The following is a 13,843-nucleotide window of genomic DNA, read 5'->3' on the forward strand; positions in this document are numbered from 1 at the left end:
TGAATTTAAAAATGTAGCTTGTCAAGTCTAATGGCTTTGAAAGTGCTGCTATTGGAGACTTCTTCCAACTCTTCAGTAAACTTTACTATGATCAATGATTACACCCTTTTTAAAAAAATACATATCAGACATAACATTATGACCACCTGCCTAATATTGTGTTGCTCCTCCTTTTGCTGCCAAAACAGCCCTGACCCATAAAGGATAATTTTGATAGATAGTGTCGCCGGTTCACCACTGTTCCTTCCTTGGACCACTTTTGATAGATACTGACCACTGCAGACCGGGAACACCCCACAAGAGCTGCAGTTTTGGAGACGCTCTGATCCAGTCGTCTAGCCATCACAATTTGGCCCTTCATCAAACTCGCTCAAATCCTTACACTTGTCCATTTTTCCTGCTTCTAACACATCACAATGTTCACTTGCCTAATATATCCCACCCGCTAACAGGTGCAATGATGAGATCATCAGTCTTATTCACTTTACCTCTCAGTGGTCATAATGTTATCCCTGATCAGTGTAGATCATTTTTATGTGGAGCTTTGGCCAGATAATGCCCTCTACATTGTTACTATAGAAACGATAACGTTTTAGAAAAAGTGCACTGATATAAACCTGTGATTTGCCTTGCACCTGTAACTAATGCATGAGGAGTAGTGATCAAAACATCTGCATCTGATTTGATTTCAGTCCAGCAAGTGATGCTGTCACTAACCCTGATCTCGATACTCCATATCACAGCAGAGCAGTAGTGCAGAATGAAATAAAAAAGAAATAACGTAGCCTGTTTATTGAAGATGGTATCTGATCTCAGGCAGCACGTGCCGCCCGCATTCCTGTCGATTTCACGGACAATTTACATTTTAGGTCCAAAGCCTCCATAAAACCCCGTGTCCAGCAGATGGTAACCTTTTTAAGGCTTACACTCTCAACCTGGGAAAGTGCATGAATCACTAAGCTTCTAACACACGCACACCTGGACACAACTGGGCACCGAGCGCGTAAGTAACGCGCAGACAGGTATGGACCACGTGGTTACTTAGCAACAAGGGGAAAAGTCTGGGTTGCTAAGAAACAGCCGCCTTACTACAGCACGTCGAGAGACGCAGAATGCGCACATGTTCAGTAGTAAAGCAAAGAGGGGGGAAAAAATACATCCTGGGAGAAATCCCTGTACAACTGCGACAAATCAGAAATGAGATCAGAAATACGCACGAGAGTAGTTTTCTTTTTTTAGTAGAGATATATAGGATGTTCTGTTTAAAGAGAGAGAGAGAATAAAAACGCAACTTGTGTCAAATTAGTGCAAAAGCATACATATTATCCAGTCAATGCAATATTTCAACAGAGCTCGAAGCGCGCAAATGCACACGTGCACATTTATTCTCCTCGTGCCTGGGTCTGAGACAGCTCTCACGCGCTTAACAACTGCAATATATCTTATTATTTCGGGCCCGTGTCATATCGGAGGCGGAGAGCATCTACACGAGGAGGGGGGGAGACACGGAGAGCGCCTGCTGACTGACCAACATGAATCTTTTTTTTTTTTGCAAATCAGTCTGCGTATAAGAGAGCGCGAGCACCGGGTCTCTGTGTGAGCGACAAGGTTACGATCGCGTGCGCACTTTTGGGTTTTTCATTGGTGCGCGAGCATCAGGACCTGTTGTTTTGATTTATTTATTTGTTTATTTTGTATGGGGGGGTTGCACCAGCAGAAACAGGAGGATGTCCCTTCCGGAGCGTTACTGCTGCTGTTGGAGGCACCTGGAATGCCTACGCATTGGACGAGTCGCGAGCCAAAAGTCGTGAAAAGTCGGCTGGTCGGTTTGTTCCTCGTGGCGCAGAATCGAGCTTCCTACCTGCCGTCGAGGGAAAGTATCACGAGGTATGCATGAAAATGTTTTTGACTTTAGGATAGGCAAATCTTCACCTTACATAGCAACACAATAAGCAGCCACAATAGCGCGCGCGATTCAAGTAAGGGTGGGGCATCTAAAATTAAAATCACATTTACTATTTGTGTCTGAATAACTTGCGGTAATATTCTGTATCTGTGCACGAGCATGCAGTTGTACGTATGCTAATATTCGGCAGTATGGCATTTTCTATACACATTTCCATATAAACAAAGTGTTTAGGATTGGAAGTTATAATAATAATAACTACAGTGCTGCGTGTACCATTTTACAGCCCAGGTTTTATACTGTGTTCGTACATATGGAAGCCCATAACTTAGTCCATGGGGAATGCTTTATGCAGCATTCCTATGGATATGGAGGTGTTAGGATAAAACTGAGCAGTTCAGGTTCAGGAGTAAGCTGCTGAGGATTTAAACTCATAACCATCAGATCATCAGGCCAAAGCTTTAACCAGTGAGTCATATCTGAAGCAGGGTTCCAGATGCAGTTTTTCCATGCTCTTGTCAGCTCATGCGTCATCACATTTTTTTGAAATCTGTTAACAATCTGTGAATACAAAAGTTGCTTGGTTAGCTATGTGTTTTATTAGGGGGTTTAATTCTTAAAGGCAAGGGAGACCTAAGAGACAACCTTTGTACAAGGAAACAGAATACATCAACCTGTGCATTGGTTCCTTCTGACATTCCTGGTTTTATAAACCATAATCAGATCTGTCACCACCAGTATATATCATTTCAGCCATTGTTTTCTTACTTTGAATAAAATTCCATTATATTTGATGTATCTGTTTCTGATAAGCTTACTTTCTGTACTGTACCTTGACAAGATGTACAGCTTGCTAATTTCACCCCATTCCCCTTTATCTCTAGGGTCCCAGGTTTAGTCATCCTATGAATGGGGCTGTGCTGTGCCCAGCTCAGCTCCTCGTGCCCTGGTCAGGACTATGCAGGGCCCTGGTACCCTCCTGAATGCATTGGCCAGCGGTTTGCGAGAGCAGGGAGGGCGGTGGGGCCCACCGAGGCCGAGGTGGACGTGGTGCTATGCCCCCTCCATTCCGGATAGCGGTGCTGGGTGCGCAGGGGGTGGGCAAGACAGCCATTGTGCAGCGATTCCTCCACGATGACTACAGTGACGTGGCCTCGTCAAGCCGCACACGCCGGGTACATCTGTCCGCCGCTGTGCTCAATGGCCATGTGCACGACCTGCAGATCACCGACTACCCCGCCATCAGCAGCTTCCCCGGCAGCTCCCTCCAGGTATGGGCATTGCTGTGTGGGGCTTTGAGTGTGGCGAGTATTATTTCTAATAGAATATGCCAACTTAACCCTTATCTACCTGACTGTTTACCTGAACGGAGAAAAGAAAAGCAGTTTCATCTATAAATTTTTAACTATATAAAGCAAATTCAATACTACAACCATTTTAAATGGTTCACATTGTGTTTACGTTGAGCTACAGTGACTGCATTATCTATGAAAGTAGAAAAATATGTTTCACATATTTCATTTGTTTATTGACTGCCCCAAAAATTGCCCTATATTTATACATACAGAGAAATATGTTTAAATGATCACCTCTACATAAAGTATACAACAAGTACTGTATATAAAGGTTAAGCTGAAAAATTCTGAAGTATTCCTTTAAAAAATATCTGTATTTTTATAGGGCAATGTCATAAACGTTCCTCTCATTATCATTGGGGTCAGTAGTGGCTTTGCAGATCAGGATTATACTCCAGGAAATGGTAGAATCTGAGAAAAACATTGCTGTGAGACCGTAGAAAGCCAGAGGTCGTGTCATCTGCACACATCTGTGCCTTGAGATTATCATGATTCCGTTTTATAACTGCAGCCCAATGGCATCATTTTTTAACAAGCAAAGCAGGTTATGATAAGATATGTTAATCCTGCTTCAGAGGAACATCAGCTTAACTAGGGTTATTTCAGTCCTCACTTCAGTCTGCCGTTTCGGAGGAGACAGTTTCAAATGTATGAACTGAGTTCATTACAATCATTTAGAAGAATCTTGCCTCTGGACTCATGAATAAACTCGAACAAGGCTTCGATGCAAAAAAAAAAAAAAAAAAAAAACTTCACAAAATTAATTTCAGAGTCAAAGAGTCCGGAAATTCATCCTGAAACATGCTGTAAGCCTTTTAGAGCTATCATAGTGCCCTCTGCGTTTCTTTGTAATGCGGAGAGCAAACCCTTACAGACAGTACCCTCAGGGATTGCAGTAAAAACCCCTATATTACATGAGCAGTAATTTTGAGGTAACTTCTGAGGTAAAGAAAAAAATCACCCCTCCCCCGTGCTATAGCCTTGCTATATAATAACCTGCATTTGTTTTGACTGACTCATGCTACTAAACAATACAATTCTCCTGACTCCAAAGCCCAAATTATATTCTTACTCAAGCAGTGCATTGATTAATACGTTGTTCCTCAGGTTTAATGAGAGTGTACTTTTCTCCATGATGCTAATGAGTTCATCAGTTCACAAACCTGGTCTCTAAACAAGTTTAAAATGTTTTGTTAAGATACAGTAAGCAAAATGTTAATATTACTGTTAAAGAAGGGAACCAAACCAATGGTAGACTATAATGAGCGATTCGTTCTCAGCCCAGCTTGATAGGAGCGATGTGGCTCAGCTAGTCTTGGCACGTCCGTCTCCTGTTACCGCCCTCGCTCGCTTTCCTCAATGAATATTAGCTGAATATGTAGAACGGAAGGGAAGGAAAGAGTGTGAAATGTGAATATTAATGGTAGTGCATGAGTATGTTTGCACATCTTTCTGACACTTTTATATATAGACCAAGAATTACCACAGACAAACACAAATACATGCAGATTTCTTTTTTTGAGAGAGAAAAATTAATTTTACTAATTTAATAAATAAAATTTAAAAAGGTGAATTGAAGTTTTGGACATTTTCCCAAATGAAGGTGTCACAGCTAAACAATAGAATATATCTAATTGTGAACAGTGAAATGCTCTACATCATTAAATAAGGCAAAATCACATCACATAACTATACTATAACAAATGGTAACAGGAAAATACTTGTATCCGTGGACATTCCACAACATTTACAATTTTATTTTACTATAAATGGATGACAAGAAACCTGCTCTTTGTAGAAAAAAAAAATCAATAGAAGCATAGCACTCGTTTTTGACATGTCCACATGTCCTTTTATCACTCAGGAGTGGTCAGACGTTTGCTGTCGAGGTATTCGCAGTGCCCATGTCTACATTCTGGTTTACGACATCTGCTGCTTCGACAGCTTTGAGTACGTCAAGACTATGCGCCAGCAGATCCTGGAGACCCGGTACGTATTATTATACTGCATGCTACATTTATACTGTTTTGATTGGATATCACAGCTAACGTCTCAGCAAATTTCACGACAAATTACTACAACTGTGAAAGCTTTATATAACAATAGTAATAGGTTATAGTTTTGTATTCTCCAAATGTCCTGAATTCATCGATGGTATGTTATTTTACTTTTAAGCATGGTAGTATGAAATAGATAGATGATGTAGATAACCTCCTACACTAAAAACCCTTTCTCTTCCACATACCCTTTCTCGATTCACACTCTAAAGATCTCGCTTTTTCCGTCTTTTTCTCCCTTTATCTTGTGTGAGTCCTCTGATGAATGGCAGTCCAGATGTAATCACACAATGGTCAGTTCATGTCCCTTCGTCATTCTCAACTGCACCTCTGTCACATCCACAACCACCTTAAGCGCACTTACTAGCCGCCTGGAACAGTGCACTTCACTGACAAAGATTAGTTAAAGCTGACTGTTTTTGGAGACTTCAAATAATAGATAAGCTACAGCCACGTATTTTGTGTTCGCCTGGGTGCTAAGATGGGGACCTTTAGAAATTAACATATTACCATATTATACTAATTAACAAATTAATTAACAGCCTAAGAGTATAAACCTGCAGGTATTGTTTAGATGGTTGGTGATCCAAACCAGAATTGTTCCTCTGAGCAAATATTATACTCACAGCTGCCAAAATGTGAAGAACAATTTAAAAAAATAATACAGATTGCACCTTCAAAGCAAGGGATTTATGGAAACTGAATAGGGATTTTCAGGCAACGCAGTTTAACGCAACCTTGATTTAACATTCCAGCACATTTCCATCTGCTAGTGCTAATTGCTAAGAGCCAAAGACTTCCAAGACAACAAGGCTTGTTAGCTTTGATCAGTAAATCACAGGGAAAGAGCGGCAGCTGCAAAGACCGCTTAAAATTAAGGAAGAGCAAACGAGGTTAGCAGCAGGGAAGCCTAATAAGTCATGGTGACTTAATTCTGAATGTGAATACAGGAATAGGGAATTTTAGGAATAGGGAATAGGGAATAGTGCTTTTCGGGGGGGTGTTGGTTTAAGGCATACTCACAAATATCAAACAAAAGAGTCACCATTATCAAACTGACAAAATTCCTAAAATATAGTGTAGTTTTTTATCTCTTATTTAGCTATAACACTAACGCTATAAACATATGCATTTATTAATTCAAAAATATGACACATTCCAGGCAACAATGTGATTTTTATGTTATTTATGCTGAGATTTTGCTCTTAAATTAGTGAGTTTTGAGCCTAAAAGACAAAAAATAAATGTGGTTAACTATCAGGACATGCACTGTTTCAAGATTTTTCACAGTACTTATACATACATATACAGTGAAGCACGGTGGTGGTAGCATCATGTTTAGAGTTACCCTTGACCTGTAGGTTGATTGCTTCTCTTTATTTTTCCTACCACCCCCGTTCCCCATATTATACACTTCATTGCCAAAAGTCTTGGGACACCCATTCAAATCATTAAATTCAGGTGTTGTTTTTCAGGGGTCGGGCTTTTCCAGTAAAAGGAACTGTTAATGCTTCAGCATACCAAGACATTTTGGACAATTTCATGCTCCCAATTTTGTGGGAACAGTTTGGGGATGACCCCTTCCTGTTCCAAGAAGCAAATCAAAGGTCAATAAAGCAAGGTCCATAAAGACATGGATGAGCGAGTCCTGACCTCAACCCGATAGATCACCTTTGGGATGAATTAGAGTGGAAACTGCGAGCCAGGCCAAAACTGGGACATCTGCCTTTACATGAACATGAATGTAATATGGAGTTGTCCCGCCCTTTGCAGCTATAACAGCTACAACTCTTCTGGGAAGGCTTTTCACAAGGTTTAGGATTGTGTTTATGGAAATTTTTGACCATTCCTCTAGAACCACATTTGTGAGGCATTTGTGGACCTTGCTTTGTGCACTGGTGTGCAGTCATAAAGTCACAAAGTTGGGAGCATGAAATTGTCCAAAATTTCTTGATATGCTGAAGCATTAAGAGTTCCTTTCACTGGAAGTAAGGGGCCGAGCCCAACCCCTGAAAAACAACATCTGGATTCAATGATTTTGTAGGGTGTCCCAAAACTTTTGGCAGTATAGTGTATAATCCCATTTATGACCATTTAACTTCCAGGTTGTACCACTACCTAATACAGAAAGGGGGGTTAATACTAATGCACGGCACTGTGTTTACACCTACTCTCTGACAGACAGTTTGTCTTCTACCTTTATGTACATACCTATCAGTGGGACACAAACAGCACCCCAGTTGTGGAATCACCCATCTGAAGTGTGCGACTGTGTGTGTGGGTGTTTTTATGAATGTACCGACAAGTGTTTAACATTTAGTCTAGATAGTCGCGTGCATCTGTCTTCGTTGTGTTGATTGATCGGGAGCAGTGGCGTCAGCTGTCACGTCTCGATTGCGTCAAAAGGCGAGACGGCAGCTCCGCTGGTGACAAAAATGTTTTATTGATCGCGCCACAATTAGGTCTCATCCAGTCTGTCAAGCCAACTGCTTACTCTTTTCACTCACACACACACACACACACACTCGTCTGTTCCAGAGCGATGTGATTATTGATGTAGGAACTTGCAAAGGCAGCCAACAGCTGGCTGCCTGATAGGGGCACCTGATAGAAAAGCTCCAGTTTCTGGAGAAATTATGACAGTTAATTAATCATTCAAGTTAAGAGCCATTTTTATTTCAATCTGTTGTTTAACCACAAATTTCAATCGTTACCTCTAAGCCTGTTTGGATGCTGTGCGGATTTATTGGAAGGCTACGTGCCAACACCTGCTTCTTTCTCACCACAATTAAATAAATACAGAATAAAAACAGGGCCAAAAAAAGATTGTTTTCCTGTGAAGTCATACTGACAAGAATTGGGAAATGATTATATTTATTTATCATACTTTAGGATATGTGGAAATGTTTTGTTGCACTACATTGCCAAAAGTTTTGGGACGTCTGCCTTTACACTAATTAATGTAATATGGAGTTGTCCTGCCCTTTACAGCTATAACAGCTTCACCTCTTGTGGGAAGGCTTAGAAGTGTGTTTATGGGAATTTTTGACCATTTCTCTCTAGAAGAGGTCAGGCACTGATGTTGGACAAGAAGGCCTGGCTCCCAGTCTCCGCTGTAATTCATTCCGAAGGTGTTCTATCAGGTTGAGGTCAGGACTCTTTGCAGGCCAGTCAAGTTCCTCCACACCAAACTCACTCATCCATGTCTTTATGAACTTGCTTTGTGCACTGGTGTGCAGTCATGTTGGAACAGGAAGGGGTCATCCCCAAACTGTTCCCACAAAGTTAGGATCATGAAATTGTCCAAAATATCTTGGTATGCTGAAGCATAAGGGGCCAAGCCCAACCCCTGAACAACAACACCTGAATTCACTGATTTGGAGGGGTGTTCCAAAACCTTTGGCAATATAGTGTTTCATAAAGAACCTTAAAACTGAGACTCATATCATGTCACATTTCCCCAGCATAGATTTATGACCCTGTACATGCTTTACACCTGTGATTTAAATGCCAAATTACATCTAAAGGAAGGATAATGAATGTTCTAACTGCACATTACTTAAAAGATTAATCATCAGTAAACCAATCAATAACATGCTGAGCACAATGGCAAGCAAATTACTTAATGAGGGAGTGAACAGAGATTAGACCGAGTCGACTTAATAATGGAAAGGGTGAATAAATAAGTGCATAAATTACCAAATAAAAGGGCTGAGCAGTTGTTTTTTTCGTTGTTTTTTAAGGAGCGGATTATTTATCTCTTGAGCTCTCTGTAGCATGAAAGTTCAGCTGCACTGAAAACACTGACAACTGATTTCATAACTCTTTTTTGAATCTATATATGCCTCAGGGGTTGCCTTTTAGGAAGAAGGTCAGAGCTGTGTTCCATGTGGGGGTGAAAATAAATTCTGGAAGAAATGAGAAACTACAATAAATCCATTGCATGGAACCACTGTGCTTGATGTACTTTAAAAACCAAGTGGATCATGTTTTTAGAACGCTATTTCCATTGCTAATATTTGTGTCTAGAATACACAGAGCAGGCATAACATTATGACCACCTGCCTTATATTGTGCTGGTCCTGCCTTATATTTGCTACCAAAACAGCCCTGACCCATCATGCACTGTGTATTCTGACACCTTTCTATCAGAATCAGCATTAATTTCTTCAGCAACAGTAGCTTGTCTGTTGGATCGGATCACACGGGCCAGTCTTCCACTGCAAACCGGGAACACCCCACAAGAGCTGCAGTTTTGGAGATGCTCTGATCCAGTCGTCTAGCCATCACAATTTGGCCCTTCATCAAACTCGCTCAAATCCTTACGCTTCCCCATTTTTCCTGCTTCTAACACATCAACTTTGAGGACAAAATGTTCACTTGCTGCCTAATATATCCCACCCACTAACAGGGGCCATGATGAGGAGATCATCAGTGTTATTCACTTCACCTCTCAGTGGTCATAATGTTATGCCTAACTGGTGTATATTTCAGGTAAAATTACACCGCAATATGTGTAGCACCTTCCCAAGCTTTCCTCATGCTTTAGTGTCTGCTTCGTCTGGCAGAAAACAAACACTGCTTATCACTGATGAAACATGGCAGTGGTAGTATCATATATAGCAATCTTTCCTTGTGGTCTCTTCTCTGGTTGATTGTTTTGTCTAGATACATAACCAAAAGTCCATTTCTGTTCAAGGTGGTAAGCCTACAAAATGTGGAACGATTTCAAATCAGGTTAATGTTTATGCAAGGCCTGTATTTACTGAATGATAAATCGCACGTCCTACTGGCATCAAAAATGTACAAGAAAATCTACATTTTGCCTCAATAGTCAGAGAGAAACTGCAACAGAAAACTGATAAGTCATGTAAACTAATTCAAAAGTCTTGCAAATAAGCAAAGCCAGCATCCGGAGTTCTTGTCTCTTTGTCCCTGTGGCCGAGACGGAAAGACGTAGCAGATGTGTAGAGATCAAAGGCTGCAAACTGTCACAGCTGGTGATGGATGAGCAAAGCTCGAACACCTTACTCACTAAGACCCCGAACACCCTGCGCTGACTGACAACAGGGAAGCTTGAGTCTAATGAGATCAGGCTGTCTTAACACACACACACACATACACACACCTAGACACATATTCACACACAGAGTGCACACTCACAGATTAAGATAAATTAGCTTAGCAGACCAGGTCATGTTATTAATTAGCATTTTAGCTCAAGCCAAATTAAACAAAGTGTTGAAATTCCACTCAGAGTCTCAGGGCATTTAAAAAAAACACGATTTGAGCTATTTGGAGTGACTCAGTTTCTTTTTGTGTGCTTTTACCCTGCTGGTGTTCTTATGAAAGGGAAAATCCTTTTTCTCACAAACTGTCAAAGCCATTATCTGTGAAAGACATAAGTGGAGTCACAAAACCGGTGTTATCTCGCTATGTGGCAGACGGCAGTGAGGTTGGCCATACACACACACACACACACACACCACCATCACCACCACCATTACTAGCATTTCTCCTTCTGACAGTTCAACGCTGTGGTGCTCCGTTAACCCCATCTGCAGAGAAGACGAAATCCTTCGAAAGCCTGGACTGCCTTATTAGATCCTGCACAAATTTTTCCAACTGGAGTCTGGAGTGTAATGCTTTTTGACAGAACTCTACTGGAGATATATTGGGTGTCTGCAAATGACAAAATCAGGAACAGAAACCTTTCCTACTCACCTCAAAACAAACAAAGACCATCCAGTGAGAATGAATAAATCTTGCCATCTGACGAAGAAACAAAGCCTTCGGTTCTGAAGACTTTCAAAGAAACCTAGAACGCTGACACTGGAGACTCCTTTGATACATGCTAAATAAACAACAAATGTAATACCTTGAATAAGTATTTAATTCAATTCAATTTATTTGTATAGCACTTTTATCAATGGATATTGTCTTGAAGCAGCTTTACAGAAGCATAGAAACATAGAATAAAAATTATAAAGTTTAAAGCTAAGTTACTATTTATTACTAATATTTATCCCTGAGGCGACTGTGGCAAGGAAAAACTCCCTGAGATGATATGAGTAAGAAACCTTTAGAGGAACTCATCCTCATTTGGGTGACTCCAGACAGTAAATCATTTAAATGCCCCCCTTTAAGTTTTACCCCTTTGAATTTTCCACATTTTGTAATGTTACAGCAAATGAACTAGGTTCGGCAATAACCATGCAGTTCTTATCACTAATGAAACATGGTGGTGGTAGCATCATATTTATCTTCACCCTGATCTATGAATGCTTACAGAAAAACCTCCATTGTAAACTGTTTGTTGTTGTTTATTAACATGTGCTTGTTTTTCCACAGGGTGATGGGGGCAACAGAGACGCCGATCCTGATAGTAGGCAACAAGCGCGATCTCCAGCGAGGCCGGGTCATCCCACGCCACAACGTCTCGGACTTGGTGCGCAAGAGCTGGAAGTGCGGCTACGTGGAGTGCTCGGCCAAGTTCAACTGGCACGTTTTGCTGCTGTTTGGCGAGGCCCTGCGGAGCGTAGGCTGTGCCAGGTGCAAACATGTGCATGCCACCGTGCGCTTTCAGAGAGCGCTGAGGAGAGAGCGCTGCGCTCTCATGTGAGGCGTGAGCTTGTCACCGTGTCTCGCACGGTTTGAAACGAAATCGAGTTATGGCTGTGATAATGAGTTCGGGTTGCCTTCTAGCCAAGGAATCCTGTCATGGACGCTTCACTGAGGAGAAATGTTTCCTCTGTTCACACAAACTGCTTTCTGATGCCAAGAGGAATCCTCAGATGCTGCTGGTCCTGGAAAAACGGGCCGACCGTAACGTGTCGACATTGACTGAAGCCTCAAAAATCAGCTTTAATACCATGTTGCTGAAATGCAAATAATGTGTTTATGCTGGGACTGCTTGAAGAAGCCCATTTCTGCTTTTTATCTCGGGCATACACCGCTGAATCTTCCAGTTCTTTTGAGCCTAAAATGGCGTCTCTCTCTCTCATCATGGCTCAACGTGTGGCTGTACAACAACACGGGTGATAACACAAGAGCACAAATAAACCTATGTGTACGCCCAGTGGATAACTTCCATGTTAGGACTTACCTGTTTAGCGCATTCAGGTGCAAGTATTGTGTTTGTTGTACGATCACGCTTGTCCTTATTTCACTCTCGAACGAAACATCAGAGCAGGAAATGAGTTATTATAGTTCATCAGGACCCACGCAAACAAGGGTGGTTTTTTTGTTTTGTTTGTTTTTGAATTTTTATTCTTCTATAAACATGAAGCTCAATTTCAACTTGACCTCATTTTTCATCCTGAAGGACAGCACAATATTGCCAAGAAACATGAAATTTGCTATTACGCCCCGCTGACACCTTTGATAGTCCTCACATCCTGAAAAGATCTTTTATACAACATTCTGTATTTGAAATCTGTATCTAGTTGAAACAGTGCCCCGACACCTGAAACTTGAATAAAAATGGATTTTATTTAACAAAACCCCCTTTTTTTAATAGTGAAGAAGATTTATATGCACATTTTTTTTTCGTTTTAGTTTCACAAATCCAACTCACTGTACATGTACGTACAGCCTCATATACGGTAAAATATCATGATAAATATTTATGGGCCATGAAGAAAGAAAAACAGGGTACTAAACTGGTCATTTTTGGAGTTATCCTTATCTTTTATATCCTTGATATGTATCTTTGACCTGGTAATCGATATATATTACACCTTTAAAAAAAAAAAGATGTAAGGTACATAATTGGAGCATTAGAGTAAAGCTTTAAAGATTCACTACACAAAGTGCACCTATCTATGTTTAAAGGAAGAGGTGTAGAGAAATGGTATAGTTTAATACCCTTTTTTTCTGAGTGTAAATGGTGTTTTATTTGAAAAGTACTTTTAATCAAGATTGAGAAAATAATTTCTCATGCATCACGCTTAATGTCTGTAGAAAATCACCCCATAGAAATGATCCTTTTATTTGAAATCCAGCAAAACGTCTTGATAAAAAATAAAGGTATCTGATAATGTACAAAATGCTTCGTAAACAACTGAAAGTCAGGATGTACTTGTTGCACTAAAATTCATAATAAATCGTCTTGCTGGTATCAGATCACAGATATATATATCTATATTTTATTATGTAACCGCAGAAAGAGTTATTTCTGGTACTGTGGTAATGCTAATTAAACATGTTCGCCTTCAGAAAATGGCTTCTATTTTAAAAGCATAACATGGGAGAGAGGATTCGTCTGTTTAGCTCTGAATGCTGAATGTTAATTGTGGAGGGAGAAAAAAAACCCGGGAATAATTTTGACCTGCTTTCTCTAGCCACATCAGACCAATTTCTATGCCTACAGATATAATGATGAGAGGTCTGAAGTGATCCTCTCCTCTGAGAGAAATTTGAGGAAGAGAGAGAGAGAGAGAGAGAGAGAGAGAGAGAAAGAAAGAAAGAAAGAAAGAAAGAAAGAAAGGAGAAAGGGATGTACCCGGTGCATCTGCTCTGGTGTG

General features: G+C 40.6%; 1 protein-coding gene across 1 annotated transcript; it reads left to right on the top strand.

Moving 5' to 3' along the window:
• Positions 1-763: 763 nt before the first annotated feature.
• LOC131348060 (ras-like protein family member 10B) lies at positions 764-13,773 on the top strand. Its single transcript, XM_058382626.1, has 4 exons — positions 764-1,887; positions 2,791-3,177; positions 5,126-5,250; positions 11,670-13,773. Exons 2-4 carry the CDS (start codon positions 2,890-2,892, stop codon positions 11,938-11,940), a joined length of 684 nt encoding a protein of 227 aa, XP_058238609.1. The 5' UTR covers positions 764-1,887; positions 2,791-2,889; the 3' UTR covers positions 11,941-13,773.
• Positions 13,774-13,843: the final 70 nt, after the last annotated feature.

This window comes from Hemibagrus wyckioides, linkage group LG28 (assembly GCF_019097595.1).
Source record: "Hemibagrus wyckioides isolate EC202008001 linkage group LG28, SWU_Hwy_1.0, whole genome shotgun sequence".
Taxonomy (NCBI): Eukaryota; Metazoa; Chordata; class Actinopteri; order Siluriformes; family Bagridae; genus Hemibagrus; species Hemibagrus wyckioides.